Source organism: Scardinius erythrophthalmus (genome assembly GCF_964197995.2).
Source record: "Scardinius erythrophthalmus genome assembly, chromosome: 7".
NCBI lineage: Eukaryota > Metazoa > Chordata > Actinopteri > Cypriniformes > Leuciscidae > Scardinius > Scardinius erythrophthalmus.
In genome coordinates this window covers 5,672,448-5,696,735 of record NC_138227.1, presented here as the reverse complement: position 1 = coordinate 5,696,735, position 24,288 = coordinate 5,672,448, and the positions used below count along the sequence as shown (strand labels likewise).

At 36.6% G+C, this 24,288-nt stretch overlaps 1 protein-coding gene and 2 long non-coding RNA genes across 3 annotated transcripts; all 3 read right to left on the bottom strand.

Annotated features, from left to right (window-relative positions):
• Positions 1 to 2,770: 2,770 nt before the first annotated feature.
• LOC308693504 lies at positions 2,771 to 6,016 on the bottom strand. The gene is made up of 4 exons (XR_014030461.1): positions 5,797 to 6,016; positions 4,127 to 4,170; positions 3,715 to 3,949; positions 2,771 to 3,532 (listed from the first exon to the last, which is right to left on the bottom strand). It is a non-coding gene; the product is annotated as an uncharacterized lncRNA (long non-coding RNA).
• Positions 6,017 to 10,511: 4,495 nt separating this feature from the next.
• Positions 10,512 to 13,548, bottom strand: LOC308693503. Its single transcript, XR_014030460.1, has 4 exons — positions 13,325 to 13,548; positions 12,221 to 12,264; positions 11,808 to 12,042; positions 10,512 to 11,623 (listed from the first exon to the last, which is right to left on the bottom strand). It is a non-coding gene; the product is annotated as an uncharacterized lncRNA (long non-coding RNA).
• Positions 13,549 to 14,763: 1,215 nt separating this feature from the next.
• On the bottom strand, positions 14,764 to 18,465 carry LOC308693244 (uncharacterized protein; the record flags this gene model as incomplete). Its single annotated transcript, XM_081370038.1, has 2 exons — positions 18,272 to 18,465; positions 14,764 to 17,538 (listed from the first exon to the last, which is right to left on the bottom strand). The coding sequence occupies exon 2, from the start codon at positions 17,530 to 17,532 to the stop codon at positions 14,764 to 14,766; it is 2,769 nt and encodes a 922-aa protein (XP_081226164.1). The 5' UTR covers positions 17,533 to 17,538; positions 18,272 to 18,465.
• Positions 18,466 to 24,288: the final 5,823 nt, after the last annotated feature.

Here is a 24,288-nt window from a genome sequence, read left to right as displayed (position 1 = left end):
CAAGAAGTTTGGAGTAGACAGGAAAGCTCTGACCCAGAGAGTTAAAGGGATACTCCACTTTTTTTGGAAATAGGCTCATTTTACAACTCCCCCAGAGTTAAACAGTTGAATTTTACCGTTTTCGAATCCATTCAGCCGATCTCCGGGTCTGGCGGTACCACTTTTAGCATAGCTTAGCATAATGAATTGAACCGGACAAGACCATTAGCATCTCTCTCAAAAAAATGACCAAAGAGTTTCGATATTTTTCCTATTTAAAACTCGACTCTTCTGTAGTTACATCGTGTACTAAGACGGACGGAAAATGAAAAGGTGCGATTTTGAGAGTATAGTTCCTAGCCATATCAGCCTAGAAAATTGAAACTTTACATTTTCCGTCGGTCTTATTACACAATGTAACTACAGAAGAGTCGAGTTTTAAATAGGAAAAATATCGAAACTCTTTGGTCATTTTTTTGAGAGAGATGCTAATGGTCTTGTCCGGTTCAATTCATTATGCTAAGCTATGCTAAAAGTGGTACCGGCAGACCCGGAGATCGGCTGAATGGATTCGAAAACGGTAAAACTCAACTGTTTAACTCTGGGGGAGTTGTAAAATGAGCCTATTTCCAAAAAAAGTGGAGTATCCCTTTAAGGAGCTCATTGGTTTGTTTTGTTATTTGATTTTTCAATATGGGTTACATAGCTGAACGTGGACTAGTCTAGATGTTGCAATGAGTTTGAATGACACGTCACTATGAATAGGATAGGCTACCTGATCAAATTGAATGCCTTGTTGCTTGATTTTAGTGTTCTGTTTTTTTGTGATTGACTCTGTACCTTCAAATAAAACTTTTTTCAATTATTCCTTAAAAAGGTTGTTTAAAATAAACAAGAATTTTTAATAAAACTTGTTGTGAGCTTATTGGGAACAGGGGTGTGCTTAAAGGGTACAAAACGTACCCATTAAGCACAGCCAGACTTTTTATATTTAATGATGTACATCTTAATTGAAATACTTTTGTCATTTAAAATAAAATGAAATATTATAGTGTGAGAGATTAATATTTTATTTTAAAATAACTTCTTGTACTAAAACCAATATCTTGTGCACTAAAAATGTCTCAATGTAGATTTTGGTGAGCTTAATAGGTACGTTTACCCTATATATATATATATATATATATATATATATATATATATATATATATATATATAAGACAGACAACATTACTTATTATTTAATATTACTTAAGTAATATTACTTACTTAATATTACTTACCTTATTCTGATTTTATGATACACTCAAAATATTCCACAACAAATCCTTTAAATTTAATGTAAAAATAAAAACGAATGTAAGCAGTGTTGGGTTCACGTAACACTCTCATTAGAATCAAAATATTTCAACATTTGCGAAGTATTTGGATGCTAAACTATTCTTTATTATAGGCTTTGTACTTCACTCACATTCCCATATCGACAGAAAAAATCATCCTCTTCACACGCCAAAAATGTGCTTGGAAACATCACAGTGGAGAGGTGCTTACCGTGAATGATACAAATTGTACTACTGACTATTTAAACAGAGCAGTGTAATTTTTATATGTTAGGTTGACTATTTTATTATTATATTTATTAGGGCTTTAATGAAAAGGCTGCGATGTCAAGATTGCAATGCTGGAGTGTGTGTGTGTGTGTGTGTGTGTGTGTGTGTGTGTGTGTGTGTGGTGCGGGCGCGATTAAACAGTGGACACATGAAAACATACATAAAATGTTTTAGTTCATTCCTACTTCCATAGGAATACATTGAAAACGCTCGCTCTACTCCGCACCATTATCAATGTCTGTGCGGACGTCCGTATTTTACTTTCGCTTTTAAGTTAGCGATTTAAGTTAGCGTCGATTAACCGGTGGGAAAATATTCCCACAGTCACCTCCCTAATATATTTATATAAAAATACTATAGAACACAAGAGGGCAGTATAGCACCATAAATGACATGATTCATTTATTTTTTTGGACTAAAAAAACATTCTGGCTATTTTTAAACTTAAACATAATTCTTAAATTGAAAAAAAAAAGAATAAAATGGTTTTAGTTCTGATATTTGTATACTTTTATATAGAAATAAATAGTGTATAATTACATTTTTAGAAGATATGAGGCTTTAAGTGTTTCCTTTTTTGACATTATTTTAATCCCTCGCCATAGCAAAACCGTTTGAGATATTTATTATCCATTCACAATTTAGCATCTTTAATGTATTTTCATCATGTTGAAAAAGTTTGGTGGGAATAAAATAAACCACTTAAGAGGAGTGGGTAAAAATTCAGAGGCTGATTTTGCAAAGAAATCCACATTCAAACCAAAATATCTGACTTCCTGTTGCTCGGAGCTAATGACTGTAAATTAGAAAGTTGTCCGGCTCGATGAGACCAATATACGTACAGATTTTTGTAACTGTAGGTAAAACTTTCATATAAATTCATGCAAGCGTGTTTGATCTATGGACCAATTTTACGGACCCCATTCAAGAGGGCGCTGTCGAGCCCACCTGCCACGCCCGGGTACTAGCTTCAGCCCGGCCCTGATGGCCACGGGTTCTGACCTGTGTGCAAAGTTTCAAGAGTTTGAGCACGTTAAGGGCCCCAAAAGTGCCCGAGAAGTAGAAAAAAATAATAATAATAAAAATAATCCTAACGAAAACAATAGGGCCTTCGCCCTTTCAGGGCTTTGGCCCTAATAATTTTCTTTCTTGTTCACTAACATGTAAAACACAAATCTTGTGGCATTTCACAGTAACACTAGTTTATTAGTAAACTAAATACACATTTACTTTATGCGAATCTAACAAAACATTTGCTCACTGTGACACAGAACAATGCTTTCTAATATGCTTCACTAGATTACTTGATTGGGTGAAACCCTTCTCACACTGAAAACAGTAGTACGGCTTCTCTCCAGTGTGAACTCGCTCGTGTGATTTAAGGTTTCCAGAATGAGTGAAACTCTTGTCACAATATGAGCACTTGTAAGGTTTTTCTCCAGTATGAGTTCTTTGGTGCTCTATCAGAATCTCAGCTCTAGTAAAGCTCTTCCCACAGTCACAACACACATGATCTTTCACTTCATTGTGTGTTTTCTGGTGCTGTTTAAAACTGTCCGGCCTTGAATAACTCTTTCCACAGAGAGAACACACATAAGGCCTCTCGTCTGAATGCACTTTCAGGTGTATTTTTAGATTTGATGATGAAATAAAATCTTTACCACACTGATCACAGTTAAATGGTTTTTCTCCAGAGTGAACGTGCAGATGAACACTGAGATTTGATGCTCGAGAAAAACTCTTTCCACACTGAGTGCATGTATACGGTTTCTCTCCAGAGTGAATTCTCATGTGTGTCTTAAGGGTTCCTTTCTGTGTGAAACTTTTTCCACACTGAGTGCAGGTGTGCGTCTTTTTGGCTTTTGTTCTTTGAATTGGAAAGTTATGATGTTCCTCCTCCTCTTCAATCAGTTCTTGTCTTTGCTCTTTCACTCTCACCTGGTCTAAAATACACATCAAGATAGAATCAGTTCAAGTGAACCCTTATTTAATAGCAGAAAGAAACAGAGATCAGATCTTTCACTGTTCACTTTTTAATATATTAAAATATGTTTGACAACTGCTATATACAAGGTTATGATCATTTGGATGTGTCAACAATGAAGAATCAAGAATGGACACCAACCTATTTGTTCCTCAGTATCTTCATGTTTTATTCTGGATGGTTCTGGATCACTCATGTCTTCAATCTCCTCTTTAATAAACTCCATCTTTAACAGTCACACAGATTTCAGCTGCTACTCCTGGAGTTTGTCCTTCTCTTGTAGGATGATGGGAATATTCCCAGTATTTATTGGTGAATTGTTGTGGGAGGGGCTTCACTGCAGGTGTGAACTGTGATCACTGTGTTTTTATCCAATCTGCATTTAAAAAGTACAGAGTCATCATGTTAAACTGCTGCTGAAAACCTCTTTGTCTCCAAAAGTTCCCTGTTTTCAGCTCATTCATTATGGTGATGTCTGAGATCTTCTGTAAATTGGCACATTAAGCTCATTTTATTGGTGTCAACAGACTGAAACAAACTACAGCATCATTACCTTTCACTTCAGTTCTTGTCTTTGCTCTTTCACCTCCATCTGGTCTGAAACATATTAAAGCATTAAGTTGTTAGAATGAGTTTAAGGAGGATAAATGTGAATTTTCAAGTGAACCCTGATTTAATAACAGAAAACAAGTGAGATCTGTTTATCAAATACTATATTTTTGATGTACCAAAGGTTAGTTTTGTAATCCTCTTGTTAATAGTCAAAATGTGAACGACAACTAGGGTTGAACAATTATGGGAATTTTCAAAGATGGAAACTTTCCATGGGAATTTAAGGGAATTAACAGGAATTTATGGGAATAAACCGGAATAAACTGGGAATTTTCAAAGTTGAGGGTTGGCTCTTCATAGGGAACTTAAATATAGTTGAGGAAAGTATATTTTAGCATAATCTTGACTAAAACAAACAGATGCCATTCAAATACACTTGAATATCCATGCCATTCCTCAATCACATGCACATAGCACACTGCTTACTGCATGGCTATTGAGACCACACCCCCTACTGGCACTGTGCATGCCTCCATCACATGTACAGAAGCCCAAAGCACAGGACTATTGAAGGCACACATTTGAGCCTGTGGACTAAACAAAGTGAAGTAAGTTTTGATGATATTATGGGGAAATATATTTATTAAATGTTTAAATTGAAAAATATCACATACAAATGCATTCATCTAGTAGATAGCAAGCTGATAAGTTAGATGCTAAATAAGCTAGCATAACTTTATTTACCACATAAGGCAGATGCTAGCTACCTCATGTGGCTGTTTTTCTCTGCCTCCTGCAATATGTTTTGAGGATCATTCCAGTTGTTTAGCTAGCCTTACTATATCTGTTCATGCCATTGCATTACTATTTTTACAAGCTCTTGCATTGCATTAGTATTCTTACAAGCTCTTGTCTTATTTTACAGAAAAATGCCACGTGCACTATCCGATGTTTGGAGACATTTTATTACATTTTTTGGGGGGAATATTTCCAAAATTCCCCAGCTTAACTTCCCATGGGAATTTACCGGAAACTTTCCGGAAATTTTCCGCCCCTTTGCAACCCTAATGACAACTGCTGTACAAGATTATGATATAAGTGCATTTATATTCCTAGATTATTTGCTAATATTTCACAGCTCTTATGATTGGCATATAATAACACAGCTATAGCCTATAAAGTATTTAAACTAGCCTAATTAAAAAAAAATCATAAATCAGCCATCATTATTTATAATGTTGAAAATTATGTTGTGTAAACGGTAACTATAGAATTAAACAAGAGAATCTGGTTAGTCAGATAATAGGCTAAATGTTTTGTCTCTGAACTTTCATTATACAAATCCAAATTACACACCAGTGAATGTTGTCGAAAAATGTCTTGTAAATATATAGCAGATTTCACCCAGCAACACAAATGAACCACATCTGCAGTTTATTGACAGAGGACAGACAATCAACACACACACACACACACACACACACATCTTCAGATTCACTGTCTTTCAGCTGAAGGATGCATGAGAAAAGACATGTTAATTACCGTCCTCCCTAACAGTAACTGCAATTCATCTAATACACAGATCACACATATGGCTATAAACATACATTAACAACAAAATGAAAGTTAAACCCATTTAAACGACATTTCCACAGACTTCCGCAAACTTACATAAATCAGTCCACAATAGAAACAGTCCAGGGCAGGCAGCAAAGCATCACGAAGAGAATAAACAGTCCAAGAGTAATCCACGGGAAGACAAAAACACAGACAGAAACGCTCAATGAGGAACTTCCTCTTCGACTTGTTGCTATTTTACGGCGGTTGACATCCATTACCGCCACCTTCTGCTCCGGAGTGTGAATCAGAAAATAGGTTTACAGACTAAGTCACACACACACACACACACACACAATAATAATAATTTTTGATATCAAGAATTACATTTTTAAATATCAAGAATTACATTTTTGATATCAACAATTTACTTGTTGATGTAATTGTATTTTCACTAGTGAAATGTCACCATAGGCTGCCATTCAAAATCAATTGTTGATATCAAGAATTGATTTCTTACTAGTAGAAATATAACTTTTGATATCAATAATTACATTGTTACTAGTAAAAATGCGAATTACTGATATCAATAATTCAATTGTCACTAGTTGAAATGTCTATTCTTGATATCAACAATTGAATTGCTACTTGTAAAAATTTTCATTTTTGATATCTGAAAATGTAATTCTGATATCAATATTATTTCAGATATCTAAAATGGCTTTCTTACTAGTAACAATCACATTCATGATATTAGAAATTAACATTGTCAGTAGTGAAAATTGAATTATTGATATCAAAATTAACATTGTTACTAGTAGCAATTCAATTGTTGATATCAAGAATAGACATTTCAGCTAGTGACAATTGAATTATTGATATCAAAAATAAAGGTTTTTACTAGTAAGAATTGTATTTCTGATATGTGAAACTGGAATTTCAAAAAGTAAGAAATCAATTCTTGATATCAACAATGGATTTTAAATGGCAGCCTATGGTGACATTTCACTAGTGAAAATACAATTACAGATATCAAGAATTAGCATTGTTACTAGTGGAAATGTAATTTCTGATATCAAAAATTGCCATTGTTATAGTAGAAATCTAATTCCTGATATCAATAACTATAATTTTAACTAGTTACAATTGAATTATTGATATCAAGAATTAGTATCCTGGAAATGAATAAAAGTTCAAACGGCTTGCCATAGAATAGACAATGAGGCACTATTTGCTTTTGACGCGCTGTCTCGCGCCTCTTGCCGGTGTAGAGATGGTGTTACTGCTCATGATGCTCGGGATCTGTGATGATCATAATTCCCTTATATATCCTGATGGATATATAAAAGGCCTTTAAACTCCAACAATCTTTTGAAAACGGAGTGTTCCCTTATCGAGTCGGTCCCTCGACATTACGTATGGGGAAATCCCTTTTCCTCAAAAGCTGAAGACGGATTTTTAATAACTCTTTTGCTTGCAAATAGCTGATGGTGTCCGCGCCCTCACCTGATTGGCTGACAGCCTCCAATATAGGTGAAATCGGGCGCCAAAAAAACTCAGAATCTTTCTTCCTCACCTGGAGCCTGGTTTCGCCGTGGATTGACGCTAACAAAGTGGACAAAGTGGATTATCCCCTCTCGCGTTCCGGCGGATTTTTGCTTTAAAATCGAATGAAAATGTCTCTTTCACACGCAAAGTGAAATAATGTGAAGTGGCATTTAATGTCAATTTAATTTGCTGTCAATTTGTATTATAATTATTCTCAGCTTATTTCTGTTTTATGTGCAGTGCTGTATTATTTAAGAATTTATTTGAAGTTATCCTGTATAGAGTTTACTTAAAGTTTTCCCTATATAGAAATGACTTGAAGTTTCCTGTACTGCATTTACTCGAAGTTGTCCTTGCTTAAAGTTTTCTATGTATAATTTACTTTGAGTTAGCTTTAAAGCCACTCCTCATATGTTCATACAAGTATATGTTGTTTTAGCTAAAGGGACTCAGTTTTTTGTATTAATAATTTAGGGAACAGACCCAGTCTCTATATGATGATATCTAGGTGAAAGAGTCTCTTTATGGTGAGATTTATCAGACCTCAGTGACGTGAGACAGACGACGGTCGGTTTAGCCAGTCTGTCTGCTTCCTGACCTGAGCCCCAGATTGTCATGTTTGAGCTCTAAGACTATGTGCCATATTACTAGAGAGAAGAGCAGCACCATCCCAGGAGGATGGATACCATCTCTTCTCAACAGGTCAGGTCTGCCCCAAAAACTTTTCCAAATGTCTATGACCGATGTGACGTCAAGAGTGACCAACTGAAAGGGAACACGTTTAAAAGCATTATATATGAATGCATGTATAATATTTATATTAATTTAAAGTTAATTTTACATGTCAATTAATATATTATAATAACTATATGTATATATTTCATAAATCAAAAGTAATTATAATTCATATAATACAAATATAATAAATAATTAGCAGCAAAAGATGGACAATTTGGTCTCTAAAGTTTGTTTCACACTATAAACTGCTTTGATTTGTAATGAGAGATACAGGGGGAGTGGCTTTATTGTATCAGATACATGTCACTGCACTGATTGGTTCAATTTTTGTCTGCGATCTGTGACTGTGGTGATCATGAAATTAACCTATCACTCGTTACAGAACTGCACACAGTTATGACATCAAAAATAAAATGATTTATTTAAGTCTTGTATGACTCTTTCAGGTGTTTTTTTTCTTTCTCTAAAACACTTAGTCTACTTCAGTAAAACCAGAAGGAAAACAAACATTCTCATACCACAATTTCAGAAATTAAAGCAAGGTAGGCTATGAATTACAAAATCATACTGAATATACATAACTCACAATCATCTCGAGCAACTAACAAAACGGCCAATGAAGCCTCTCATCAACCAAATATTCCACAGTTTTCAAACACTTCATGTAAATAAGCCCACAAAACAAAAATAATAAAGAGATTGATTCAACTCACATACCTGTACAAGCAATAACTCAATGCATTAATCTCTTTTACTAAATTCAATAAGTTTCACTTCTGACATTTTTTTAGCACTCGTTAGTTGAGGGATAAGTGTAAGTTTATTCTAACCCAGAATAAAGCCTGCTCTGGAGCAGCTTAGCCGTGTAGCGTAAGTTACCATGATGATGAACACAACTAAAACCCAATCCACTTTCCTGAGCCCTAAAAAGCCGGTTTGCTCAAACTAATCTCGAACTTTACCTGTTAGCAACTGAAACAGGCTGTGATGTCAAGATTGCAATGCTGGAATGTGTGTGTGGGGCGCGGGCGCGATTGAACAGTGGACACATAAAAACATACATAAAATGTTTTAGTTCATTCCTACTTCCAAAGGAATACATTGAAAACGCTCGCTCTGCTCCGCACCATTATCAATGTCTGTGCGGACGTCCGTATTTTACTTTCGCTTTTAAGTTAGCGATTTTAAAAGCCCTCAGCGCTGTCACACGTCGATTAACCGGTGGGAAAATATTCCCAGTCACATCCCTAATATATTTATATATAAATACTATAGGCCTACCTGATTTTGAACACAAGAGGGCAGTATAGCACTATGAATGACATGATTCATTTATTTTTTGGACTAAAAAACATTCTGGCTATTTTTAAACTTAAACATAATTCTTAAATTGAAAAAAAGAATAAAATGGTTTTAGTTCTGATATTTGTATAATTTTATATAGAAATAAATGGTGTATAATTACATTTTTAGAAGATATGAGGCTTTAAGCGTTTCCTTTTTTGACAATACTTTAATCCCTCGCCATAGCAAAACCGTTTGAGATATTTATTATCCGTTCACAATTTAACATCTTTAATGTATTTTCATCATGTTGAAAAAGTTTGGTGGGAATAAAATAAACCACTTAAAGGGATAGTTCACTTTGAAATAAAATTTTGGTATGTTTTAGCTTACCTCAAGGGCATCCAAGATGTAGGTGTCTTTTTTTCCGCAGTAGTTTCAATTTTGATATTTTTAGGTCAAACCGTTCTTGTCTGTCAGTCATATAATGCAGGTCGATGGTCACTGTCTCAAAACACAAGCACAGAGTCCAAATTAAAACAATTGCCCATCGTCCAAATTAAACAATTCCCCATCGTAAGTACACATTGATGGCCTAAGACACGAAACGAGCGGTTTGTGTGAGAAAACGAACAGTATTTATATCGTTGTTATCTCTTGAACACAGCACACGTCCAAATGATCTGACGGCGCGGGCGGGTATAGATGTATACACAAGATGTCGCCTTCGCTACTGCAGTTCATTGGAACGAAACCGTAGCCAAGGCGACATCTATGTATATATCTATACCCGCCCGCGCCGTCAGATCATTTGGACGTGTGCTGTGTTCAAGAGATAACAACGATATAAATACTGTTCGTTTTCTCACACAAACCGCTCGTTTCGTGTCTTAGGCCATCAATGTGTACTTACGATGGGGAATTGTTTAATTTGGACGATGGGGAATTGTTTTAATTTGAACTCTGTGCTTGTGTTTTGAGACAGTGACCATCGACCTGCATTATATGACTGACAGACAAGAACGGTTTGACCTAAAAATATCAAAATTGAAACTACTGCGGAAACAAAGACACCTACATCTTGGATGCCCTTGAGGTAAGCTAAAACATAAAAAATTAATTTCAAAGTGAACTATCCCTTTAAGAGGAGTGGGTAAAAATTTAGAGGCTGATTTTGCAAAGAAATCCACATTCAAACCAAAATATCTGACTTCCTGTTGCTCGGAGCCAATGACTGTAAATTAGAAAGTTGTCCGGCTCGATGAGACCAATATACGTACAGATTTTTGTAACTGTAGGTAAAACTTTCATATAAATTCATGTAAGCATTTTGATCTATGGACCAAGTTTACGGACCCCATTCAAGAGGGCGCTGTCGAGCCCACCTGCCACGCCCGGGTACTAGCTTCAGCCCGGCCCTGATGGCCACGGGTTCTGACCTGTGTGCAAAGTTTCAAGAGTTTGAGCACGTTAAGGGCCCCAAAAGTGCACGCGAAGTAAAAAAAAAAAATAAAAAATCCTAACGAAAACAATAGGGCCTTCGCTTTTCAGGGCTTTGGCCCTAATAATTTTCTTTCTTGTTCACTAACATATAAAACACAAATCTTGTGGCATTTCACAGTAACACTAGTTTATTAGTAAACTAAATACACATTTACTTTAGGCGAATCTAACAAAACATTTGCTCACTGTGACACAGAACAATGCTTTCTAATATGATTCACTAGACTACTTGATCGGGTGAAACTCTTCCCACACTGAGTACAGTTGTACGGCTTCTCTCCAGTATGAATTCGCTCGTGTGATTTCAGAGTTCCAGAATGAGTGAAACTCTTGTCACAATATGAGCACTTGTAAGGTTTTTCTCCAGTATGGATTCTTTGGTGCTCTATCAGAATCTCAGCTCTAGTAAAGCTCTTCCCACAGTCACAACACACATGATCTTTCACTTCATTGTGTGTTTTCTGGTGCAGTTTAAAACTGTCCGACCTTGAATAACTCTTTCCACAGAGAGAACACACATAAGGCCTCTCATCTGAATGCACTTTCAGGTGTATTTTTAGATTTGATGATGAAATAAAATCTTTACCACACTGATCACAGTTAAATGGTTTTTCTCCAGAGTGAACGTGCAGATGAACACTGAGATTTGATGCTTGAGAAAAACTCTTTCCACACTGAGTGCATGTATACGGTTTCTCTCCAGTGTGAATTCTCATGTGTACGTTAAGGTTTCCTTTCTGTGTGAAACTCTTTCCACACTGAGTGCAGGTGTGCGTCTTTTTGGCTTTTGTTCTTTGAATTGGAAAGTTATGATGTTCCTCCTCCTCTTCAATCAGTTCTTGTCTTTGCTCTTTCACCCTCACCTGGTCTAAAATACACATCAAGATAGAATCAGTTCAAGTGAACCCTTATTTAATAGCAGAAAGAAACAGAGATCAGATCTTTCACTGTTCACTTTTTAATATAGTAAAAATATGTTTGACAACTGCTTATATACAAGGTTATGATCATTTGGATGTGTCAACATTGAAGAATCAAGAATGGACACCAACCTATTTGTTCCTCAGTATCTTCATGTTTTATTCTGGAAGGTTCTGGATCACTCATGTCTTCAATCTCCTCTTTAATAAACTCCATCTTTAACAGTCACACAGATTTCAGCTGCTACTCCTGGAGTTTGTCCTTCTCTTGTAGGATGATGGGAATATTCCCAGTATTTATTGATGAATTGTTGTGGGAGGGGCTTCACTGCAGGGGTGAACTGTGATCACTGTGTTTTTATCCAATCTGCATTTAAAAAGTACAGAGTCATCATGTTAAACTGCTGCTGAAAAGCCTCTTTGTCTCCAAAAGTTCCCTGTTTTCAGCTCATTCATTATGGTGATGTCTGAGATCTTCTGTAAATTGGCACATTAAGCTCATTTTATTGGTGTCAACAGGCTGAAACAAACTACAGCATCATCACCTTTAACTTCAGTTCTTGTCTTTGCTCTTTCACCTCCATCTGGTCTGAAACATATTAGAACATTAAGTTGTTAGAATGATTGCAAGGAGGATAAATGTGAATTTTCAAGTGAACCCTGATTTAAGAACAGAAAACAAGTGAGATCTGTTTATCAATTTATTATATTTTTGATGTACCAAAGGTTAGTTTTGTAATCCTCTTGTTAATAGTCAAAATGTGAACGACAACTGCTGTACAAGATTATGATATAAGTGCATTTATATTCCTAGATTATTTGCTAATATTTCACAGCTCTTATGATTGCCATCTAATAGCATAGCCATAGCCTATAAAGCATTAACTAATTTAAAAAAAATCACAAATCAGCCATCATTATTTATAATGTTGACAATTATGTTTTGTGTAAAAGGTAACTATAGAATTAAACAAGAGAATCTGGTTATTCAGATAATAGGCTAAATGTTTTGTCTTTGAACTTTCATTATACAAATCAAAATTACACACCAGTGAATGTTGTCAAAAAATGTCTTGTAAATATATAGCAGATTTCACCCAGCAACACAAATGAACCACATCTGCAGTTTATTGACAGATGACAGACATAAACACACACACACACACACACACACACATCTTCAGATTCACAGTCTTTCAGCTGAAGGATGCATGAGAAAAGACATGTTAATTACCGTCCTCCCTAACAGTAACTGCAATTCATCTAATACACAGATCACACATATGGCTATAAACATACATTAACATCAAAATGAAAGTTAAACCCATTTAAACGACATTTCCACAGACTCAATCCACCAAAATGATATGTGGAGATTCTTTATTAAACGCGCGTTAATAAAAGTCCAAAAATACATCGAACTGTTGGCAGAAAAACGCATACATAACATTATCCCGGTTTATGGCACTTCTATAATAGAAACTCTAATCTTCACTTTATTGTAACAAGGCTTCGGCAAAGAGAGGATCCATTTGCAGCTTTATTGTGATCTTGGTCGTACAATCAGGGTCAATCTCCAGCAAACACAACAGTAGAGACAAAGCAACTCGTAATGCGAAAACAGGCATAAGGTCAGGCAGCAAACTTACATAAATCAGTCCACAATAGAAAACAGTCCAGGGCAGGCAGCAAAGAATCACGAAGAGAATAAACAGTCCAAGAGTAATCCACGGGAAGACAAAAACACAGACAGAAACGCTCAGAGATGTTCAGCAGAGCAAAACAAAACCTCTCAATGAGGAACTTCCTCTTCGACTTGTTGCTATTTTACGGCGGTTGACATCCATTACCGCCACCTTCTGCTCCGGAGTGTGAATCAGAAAATAGGTTTACAGACAAAATTTACACACACACACACACACACTACTCATCCCAGTCAGCAATAATAATAATAATAATTTTTGATATCAAGAAATTTAATTTTTAAATATCAAGAATGATGTCTGTAATTGTATTTTCACTAGTGAAATGTCACCAGGCTGCCATTCAAAATCAATAGGGGTTATGCGGAACGCCCAACGTTCGAACCGGAAAACAGGTATAAGCATTTCCGGTTTGCGCTTCAGTACGCATCATCTGCAGCGGTTGGTGATCTCTGAGGTAACTTATTTTTCGCTTTTTTAGAATACAATTCTTATTTCTGTTTTAATTAAAATGTCACGAATGCTTAAGTATCAGACATTTTTTTTTTTTATAAAAAAATAAAAGGCAGTCTTCATTTGATTGTTTTAATCGTCTGCAAGCAAATATAAAAGGTTAAACTACTGATAGTAGGTATGATGACAAAATTTTCAAACACCCTTAAGATCAAAATGGATCACATGACTAGACAGATCTGAAAATTACCTTTTCATTGACACCTGGATTGTGAGAATCAGTTGAGGATTGAGAAAGTTATGATATTTATAATATCGGGATTAGATTAAAATATTATACATTAATTACAATAGAAGGCATGTGACCGAAAATGCTTATTATTCACATGTTTTTGCTTGTAACTTCCACATTTTATCAGATATTTGAATGAAATTTTAACAGAAGATATAATTTTGTTAGCTCTTTCAAATGAAATCATGAACATTTACTGTTTTAGTTGGAATGGGCATCAGACCCATGGCAATGCACTGAAAACAATTCTAATCAATAAGCGTTCATTCATATCCATAAACATTTATTTTCAGAATACAAGCGAAGACAACTTTACACACCACTATTAATTGTGAATTCATATTTATATATTCTGAAATTGCAAATATACATTCATATTCATATTTTTTTTTCATACTAAAAATGAATGATTGGTACAACAAATATACAGGCTATCAGTATCTGTGTGATTGTGCTGGTTGACTCTTTTCGCTTTCCATACTAACAATAAATGATTGCTACAACAAATATACAGGCTATCAGTATCTGTGTGATTGTGCTGGTTGACTCTTTTCGCTTTCCATACTAACAATAAATGATTGCTACAACAAATATACAGGCTATCAGTATCTGTGCTAGTTGATCACTGGTTATTGACAGGCTATTGTACAACCAAGTCATCCAAGATGACATCTGCTGCCATCGCATAGATGGACACATCAGTGTCATGTGCATCGCATTCATAACCCTCCCCGCTCATGGCCCAATAGCCAACGGTGTATGTTTTTTTTTTTACATGGAAAGTTTCAATTTTCCCATTGAAAATTACTCTGTTGCCACCCAAATCCCACGCATGACATATAAATGCCCCCACCCCTCTGCCACCCAACAACTCCTTGATCAAGCTAATTTTTTCTTCTGGGAGTTCTGGAAATGCTTCCTCGATCTTGTCTGCACCTAATTCTTCAATCTTTTTCTCTAACACTTTCCGGTCTTGTTCACTTCTCTTCCTTTCTTTTGTGGCTTGACGTTTGTGCAATTCCTCCTGTAGCTCTCCTTGCTTCTTCCTCCTCTTTCGTCTTTGTATTACCCCCAGCCTCACTGCTTTCCTGATGACCAGCTCTTGTTTTTCCTTGTCTAAACTGTCCAAATAGTCCACAGTGTTGTTTTTCCGTGCTCTCATTTTACAGGACAAGTAGCAGATGGTGGCATTTGGAGCTTTCTTCTTCAGCGCACTAAACATCCCCATCAGCTCTTCAGCATCCATGTTATGTGATCTTGCTGAGGTTGTCTCTTGTTTTAGTTTCTCCGTCACTGTCCATGTATCAACAAAGTATTGTTGATACTGCCTTTCAAGTACTAAAATTACCGCTCTCAGACAGCTTTCCATCATTTGAATGAACATGGCTGTGTCTTTTGGTGGTTGTTGCAATTTCTCAAGGATTTTGTCTGAAGCATTCAGCTGATTTCCAAAGAGGTCTGTTGTGCGAGTCAGGAGTTCAGCAGGTGAGTGTAGTTGATCTTTCAGGTTCTGCACAGTCTCTTTGATAATTTCAATACATCTAATGTAATCAGTTTGGTCATCTGCACCAGTGTAGAATTTGGTCATCCAGGGTCCAGTCAGTAATTTCCCAAGCAAACCCAGAACTTGCATTTCAACCTGACCAGCTGTAGAGTCGAAGTCTTCCAGTATGCTAGCACGCAGGCCTCCACAGGATGTTCCTCCACAGAGATATGACTTTAGTGCAGCGTGATGACTTGAGAATATCCCACATATATGGAAAAGAATGTGCAGTCGATTACCTCTGTAGCGTGGTATGAGGCCAAGAGGGAGATTGTTGTGATTCAGAAAGATCTTAAAGCCACGAGGGTCACCCTTGCCATCCATGTACCTCATTTTATTCATCTGAACCACAATATTGGCCCCAATGCAGTCTTTCCCCTTGATTTTCCCAGTAATCCCCATGGATTTCTCGATCTCCTTCAGAGCACTCTTTGTCTTTGAAGCGATTGTTTCCAGAGGATGAAGGTTGCAATTCAGCTCATTCAGGGCCTTGTTCCAAGACGCACAAACTAAACGAATGGCCGCATGATTGGCAGCACAGCGGTCAGTGAGTGTGTTTGATATATTCCCTATCATTTTTTGAAGAATGTTTTCGTAGTCTGCCTCAAAAAAATGACAGTAGACATTTGCAAGGTTACTGATGGAGTCACAAATATGGATCTGGTAATCCTCAGCAGAGCCTCCTGGAAGTTCATCTACAGCAACAACATAACAGTTATCTTTGGTGGTGAAATGTATGCTGTTCAAATGGATTCCCTCTTGTGTGGTTGCATCAAAACTCAGGGTAGAGTGTGTGTTCGCTAAAAGTGCTTCAGCAGTCTGGAGGTCACTTATTGCCCCCAATTCTCTGGTCATGGCTTCCACAGTAGACCTTTTTGGCACATCACTTAAACTAATGGTGAAGCGCAGCCCAAACTTTTTAATCAAATTGTGGATGTTGGCAGTGGGCACCTGATTGGATATTGCGTCAAACACCATCAATCGCATTTCATTGGAGTATGACTTCGCGTCTGTTTTTGTAAGCTTTTTTCCACTTTCCAAATCCTGGATTTTTTCTCCTAAAAGAAGGTTTTCAACCTGAAGATCATGAATCTCACTGTTCATTGAATTAATTCTTTCTTTGAACTCGCAGCATCTTTGTTCATCAACAGAATTTGATTTGACCTCTCGCCTCATGTGTGTAAGGGATTTCTTCAGGCGCATATGACTTCTTGCTTTCACTTTGTTTTGTTTTTTAAATTTAGCAATGGTTTCAGCCTCATGCGATTTTAACAGATTTTTCAAGTCGGATATTTGCTTTTCTTTCCTTTTCAGTTTCTGATTAAGTATTCTTATTGCTCCCTTCTTTTTCTGCTGTGCTATGAGTGTCTTAATTGCCAGGTACTTGCTTCTCTGCATCTGCAGATGTTTCTGCCTCATGTTTTTCAGAGCCTCCTTATATCTGGCACAAGAAGGACAATTGGCTCTAGCAACCTGTCTTGTCTTCAAAGGACTAAGCTTTGGAACTTGGTGTTCATCAGGAGACTTTGCGCGGGGAACTGTGGTGGTAGTGGAGATTCCCGAAAATCTTTGGCTACATATCTCTTCAAACTGACTGAATTCTCGGTCATTAGTTAGCTTTCTGTATTTTTTTAAAGTTTTTTCAACGAGTAGTTTCACTTTATTTTTTGCCTGCTCTTCAGTCATTTCTGGTATGCATCTTATTATTTCTCTTGCAGTTGCAGCTCTGCTTGATTCTGCTGTGACATAAAGAAATAGAATGTGTCCATTTTGGATCAAATGAGGAGATGGTAGATCACTGTACTTGTCCAGGAGGTGCTGTCTGGCTAGACCTGGCTGTGTACTGGGCCCCTTTCTTCTTTTCATAATTAGCTGTAAAGACATAACATAAAATATTAGTCTACATTGGACATTGGAAATTGGACATAAATGGACTAGTCAACATGTCTTATGTGTTGAAGAATACTTTGAATAAAATAGTAAATGAAATTGATACAGACAACATGCAAGCATAACTTTTTGATCACATGATTAATAATTTATTTCCAACTGAACTTGGAAGTACGGAGAATATTTATTTATCTTGGAAATTTCAAGAAGAAAATGCCTGATAATTAAATGTTCAAATTAAGGAGATTAAATAAAATGAAATTTTAAAATGAAAAATTAAATGTTCATTTAATAATAAGTTGTATTATGTTCTACTTTTGAAGAATCGTCAACACGTATGAGTGAGGGGTAGGACAAAACTGCTTAAAAGTTTGTTAGCATATTAATTTAGACAGAGTTACACGTATGTAATGTAATTCGAAGTGATGTAAACTTAAAACTATTACTAATATATGTCAGGAAAACCATGAGATACATAATAAGCTACATAGCATCAGTAATCATTTCAAGGAAAACATGGTGAGAATGAGTTAAAATCGAGACAATGTTTTTTTAGAATGACGCCTGCAGTGCATCTTACAGGACGTTCGCTAATCTACCCACCACAAATGTGACTACCAAATTTCCGCGATTTAGTTAAATACATTCTCCACCATGGATTTCGATGAAATTTCGTCAGTACCAAGATAAAAGGTATATATTCATGTCCACCTACCTTTCATTCATGTCCAAAGCATAGATGAAGCCCGCCGACCGGTTGAAAGTCACACAAATCTTCCGTGAGTTGTGGTGAACTGAAAATACCTCAGGGATGAAAGCTCTAAGTGTTTAACGCTTCCCGGGGTTGTACATGACCAGAGAATGTCTAATATGGCGAGAAGTTTCACTCTCAGTACACTTCCGGCTTCTGAACTGGTTGCAGTTCCTCTCTGATTCCATATGAGGGCGCTCACAGGACGAGTGCAGAATGAATGGAGGTCTATGGCGCTATACCAATAAAAATCCACTTTTCTCAGGATATAATTTTTTGTCTTGTAATTTGAATGTTGTATTCGAAAGGAGATGCAAATAAATTACACATTGCTGGGTGTTAGATTTTTTTGAGTCACGTATTTGCTTTAAAAAGTCTTTTAAAGTGTCAATGACGTCATATACATGTACGACCAGAGATACTGCTTCACGGCAATCCTTCAGTCACTCTGGTGCGTTCGCGCTGTGCACTTTCTTTTCTCTCGAGGCATCGACAACACAGCTGACACAGGTAAACACACTTGTTAGAAGAGTTTTTGTTTTGTTTGTTTCTGGTCCCGCTGCGGATGACACGATGCCATCAAGCGGTATCTCTGGTCGTAATCAGTCCTTCACTGACCAATCAGCGTTCATTAGCAGAATGCTAGCGTGTTATGGGCAACAACAACTCAACCTGTAAGAAAACGAAAGGACATAAGTGCTCGTTCGTTCAACTTTCGACCTAAAACCCATGTTGAACTTGCAAAATCTACAATCAGATTTGAGATTTATCAACGGCAATCGGGTGAAAGAGACACATTTAGCCGTCTAGCCCCATTGACTCCCATTCATTTTGCACTCATGGCGATCGCCCCCAGTGGAACTCTGGTGGTACTACAACCAAAATTCGGTACAATAGAGCTTAATAGGGAGTGGGCAGGCTCTCCGTAGACGGGCTCTGACATGACGTAGTTACTGTCGTATTCAAGCAAAACATACTCCCACCAGGCGGCGAGGAGTGGATATTGCATGACACACATATTAACAGTACCACGCAGTTTGGAACAAATTATTGAGACAGAATGTTCGCCGCGCGCGGTTGCTATGTCAACATACCTACTGATAGCATACAAGTCTAAACTAACTTACTGATAGTTAGCTAACTCTACATCGGGTGCCATTAGCAAAAGCTACATATACTAACTTACATACCTTCATAATCATGAATAAATGAGGAGGCGTAAAAACGTAAATCCTTTATCTAACGGAGTACTCGGGGCTCTGGACGTCCGTTTGGCAATACGATGTACATCTGAAATGGATAGAATGGGTAGCTCCTGTAAACACCGGCTATAAAAGGTCGCCATTCCTACGCTGTGTTTACCTCAGTAGCTGACGACCGGAAGTAGTTATACCCGTTTTGTAGAACCCGGAAGTATGTTCCGCATAACCCCTATTACTGATATCAATTATTCAATTGTCACTAGTTGAAATGTCTATTCTTGATATCAACAATTTAATTGCTACTAGTAAAAATCTTCATTTTTAATATCTGAAAATGTATTTCTGATATCAATATTATTTCAGATGTCTTTCTTACTAGTAACAATCACCTTCATGATATTAGAAATTAACATTGTCACTAGTGAAAATTTAATTATTGATATAAAAAGTGAACATTGTTACTAGTAGAAATTCAATTTTTGATATCAAGAATAGACATTTCAACTAGTGACAATTAAATTATTGATATCAAAAATAAAGGTTTTTACTAGTAAGAAATGTATTTCTGATATGTGAAATTGGAATTTCAACAAGAAATCAATTCTTGATATCAACAATAGATTTTGAATGGCAGCCTATGGTGACATTTCACTAGTGAAAACACAATTACAGATATCAAGGATTATAGTTTTTACTAGTTGAAATTAAATTGTTGATATCAGAATTAGCATTTTAACTAGTGAAAATTTCATTGTGTATATCAAGAATTAGCATTGTTACCAGTGGAAATGTAATTTCTGATATTAATAACTATAATTTTAACTAGTTACAATTGAATTATTGATATCACGAATTAGTATCCTGGAAATTAATAAAAGTTCAAACGGCTTGCCATAGAATAGACAATGATGCACTATTTGCTTTTGACGCGCTGTCTCGCGCCTCTTGCCGGTGTAGAGATGGTGTTACTGCTCATGATGCTCGGGATTTTAATTCCCTGATATATACTGATGGATATTATAAAAGGCCTTAAACTCCAACAATCTTTTGAAAACGGAGTGTCCCTTATCGAGTCAGTCCCTCGACATTACGTATGGGGAAATCCATTTTCCTCTGAAGCCTGATTTGAATAACTGTTTTGCTTGCAAATAGCTGATGGTGTCCGCGCCCTCACCTGATTGGCTGACAGCCTCCAATATAGGTGTCATCGGGCGGCAAAAAACCTCAGAATCTTTCTTCTTCACCTGGAGCCTGGTTTCGCCGTGGATTTTACCCTGAAACTCAGTGGGATGCACATACTGAACTATCTTGACGACTATCACTAGTCATCGCTCAATCGAGAGGCGCTCTCGAGGAACACAGACGCAGAGTCCTCGCTCATCTGACATGCCTGGGACTGTCTGTGAACATACAGAAGAGCATGCTTCAGCCGAGCCAGTCGATCACATTCCTGGGTATGGTTCTGGACTCGCACACGATGATCGCGCGCTTATCAGAGCCGAGGATCAAGTCCATTCACAATACACTAGCTCTCTTCGTTCAAGGCAGAGCTGTCCCCTTAAAAACGTTTCAGAGGCTACTGGGTCTGATGGCAGCAGCAGCCTCCGTCTGCAGACTGGGCTTGCTACACATGAGACCGCTGCAGCACTGGTTGCAAAGTCGAGTGCAGCCGCAGGTGTGGAGAGTGGGGCCAGAAAAGCAGATTCATAAGAATTGTTTCTGTACAATTGAATTAGTCCCATTTATTACTATTTGTTTTCATAAATTAATTCATACAGTTGTGAAGAATAACAAATTTATTAAATGTTTAATTTAGATTCCAATATAAACTGAGAAAGTTTAGCAGCGGTTATGATGATTATATCAAGAGATTCCTGCCAGTCCTGTTCTCTAAATGAGTCAATGGCTGAGACTCTCACCCTCACCCTTTGTCTGTATGCATTTCCTGACCATTAAGCTCAATGTACAGCTGTTTGTCTCTGTGATCATGTGAAGGTATGGGTGATACTGTCAGGCTGATTGGATCATTTGAATGATAGTGTTATGCTGATTAACCCTCTGGGGTCTAAGCTGTTTTCTGGGCCCTGGAGGTGTTCTGACATGCTCTGACATTTGTGCTTATTTCTGTTACTTGTGACATTTTCATGGCTAAAGTCTAATTACACTGTATTCAGCACAAACTCTGCTACAATAATATATCAGCAGCATGTGTGTAAAAGTTTGTAGTTTTGAGATAATGACATTTATGCGTGGTTTGTGAAAATACAAAAAGAAATTCTCACTGAAATAAGTAATAATAATATTTCTTCACAAGACTTTTGAAAATTGTATCACGTAGCCTAGAATATTTGCTCTAAAACTATGTGAAAATCACGCTGACTGCTCATTCAGATAAGACAATATATTGATTTAAAAATTTTACGACGTGTTTTGTGTTAGAAAGCTTTACGCGGGAGCTCATTAATATGTAAGCTTTTCACACATGAGAAAGACAAAGACCCTCCCCTAACGGCCCTATTAGGAGCTATCAGGCCCTATCATTCTGAGCAACCTTGCACAAAGAATGAGGAGATTTAAAAAAAGAATGGCTTTTAGATTGTTTGATTTATTTACAACACAACATAATCCAAAGATACACAACAAATGACAAAAAAGCACTCATTGAAAACAATGATCCAAAGACAGAGACCTTTGTGCCATTCCTAAAAACATTGTACATACCTTTCATTTCCAAGGTGTTTGATTTTCACTTTACCAGGTTCATGTACAGAGACTCATGTGAATGTTGAAGTCAGCAGGACTCAGTGGCATCTGGGCCCTGAAAAAAAAAAGTGAACATAAGTGAACATACTGATATCAAGAGAAAGGCCTGCACGATTTTGGGAATACATTTTAGATTTTTCTGGTTAAAATTGCTTTTTAAAATTCACAGAATACACACACACACACACACACACACACAAATGTTTCCAACAATATATAATATAATGAACACCAGGTTTGTTGTGCCTTGTAGGCATAGGCTATGCGCAGTGCTGCATAAAATAATAATAACAATAACCATAGCAGCCTATAAATCTTCCAAAATATTTCAGTAACAACTAAGCTAGAGAAAAATATATTGATTATCATGCTACTTCAAATGTTTCCATTCGTTATGATGATATGAAATGAGATAATAGTAAAAACATGAAGCCGTTTGGTGCGTTTTGCTTTTCGAATGTATCAAATATGATACATTCAAACGCGATCGCGCTCAAATATAAAACATTATGGTTACCATATACATATCTACGTTTGAGCAGATATCCACAAACACAGTAACAGTAAACACGGGTCTAAATATTATAATATTCACCATATATCTAGCAACAGTTCAACTGCAATGTGAAATTTATGCAACAATAACAAACTAATATGTAAGAATTTCTTACCTTACATCTTTCTTGTCTTCAAATCGCGTTCTTCTTCTTCTGAGGTAGCCTAAATCCAATGTAAGCTCACGGTGCGCCTTTCAAACTCGACGAAAAGCAGAGACTTGTGAAGTGTTTTGGTGTTTTGTTTTTGAGGTAACGAGCGCGTTCGCGTTCCATGTGGAGATTTGCATGTCAATATCTTTTGCGTGAGTGGGCGTGTTCAAATTAAAAATAATTAGGAAGCGTTTGAGAAGCTGGACATCTTGTTGGTTTTATACAAATTACTTAAACAGAGAGTATTTGTTTTCAGTTTGAATACGATCATTTAAAAGTACACACTTAAATGTTTATAAAGGTATATGGCTCATAAATGTGTGACAAGTATTCGCTGAGTTTTGTTTCAGTTTATAGACGTGCTCAAGAAAAAAAAGTTTACCGCGACGGATAGGCAGAACGCACACCCTGTTTATTTTATTTATTTTACAAAAGAACAATGTTTTGATTTGATTGTAAGTGGACACATACAAAAGTAGAAATATCACAGATTCTTTTTTTATATTTCTTTTTTCTGTATGACCATAAATGACGGAGTAACTTAGGTTTATAGTTCTACAATGTGAAGAAAATCCAGCAAAACGCGGGGGCGCGTTTGCCGACCTCAGAGGGTTAAGGCCTGTTTCTCTTGAGCAAGCCAGATAACCTGCCAAACTGGTTTTCACTTGATTGAATCAAATCATCCTCTGCATTGTTTGAATTTGTCTCCACCTTCAAAAGTCCCTCCTCCTAAAATGCCAATAAGACACCATGAAAAGTTATGTACTTTAGATTGTTGGACTGCAGCCACGCTCAATAAAGAAGAACTTCTGTTTGAACGTGATCCCAACATCTCCTGGTCTTCGATTCTGAGTTTCCAACAGTTGTTTGTTCATACATTGTATAAGAACTACATCAACACTAACACATGAATTATGAAGATTAATTGTTGTTGCAGGGTAGCACCTCTGTCAACCTTTGTGAATTTTCAGTTCTGTAGGCGGACAAGTATGGACAGTGATTCCGGTGAGAGAATCAGGCACAAGAGAAGTATATCTTCGTCAAAAGTCTCTTTAATAACTCTTGTCAGGCAGTAAGTGACATCCATTTACACTCAGGATGGTAGGAAGAGTTAAATTATGTTATCACGTTGTGTTGTGGTCTGTAGAATATATAAATAAAGGAATACAGTATGAATACAATATATCTGAACACAAATTACCTCACAAGGTATTAACCGTCATCACAAATGAATACTCAATCGTCAGATAACAAATAAACATTATATGATAAGATAAATTGCAATATACAGCATGACAGCATATAATAA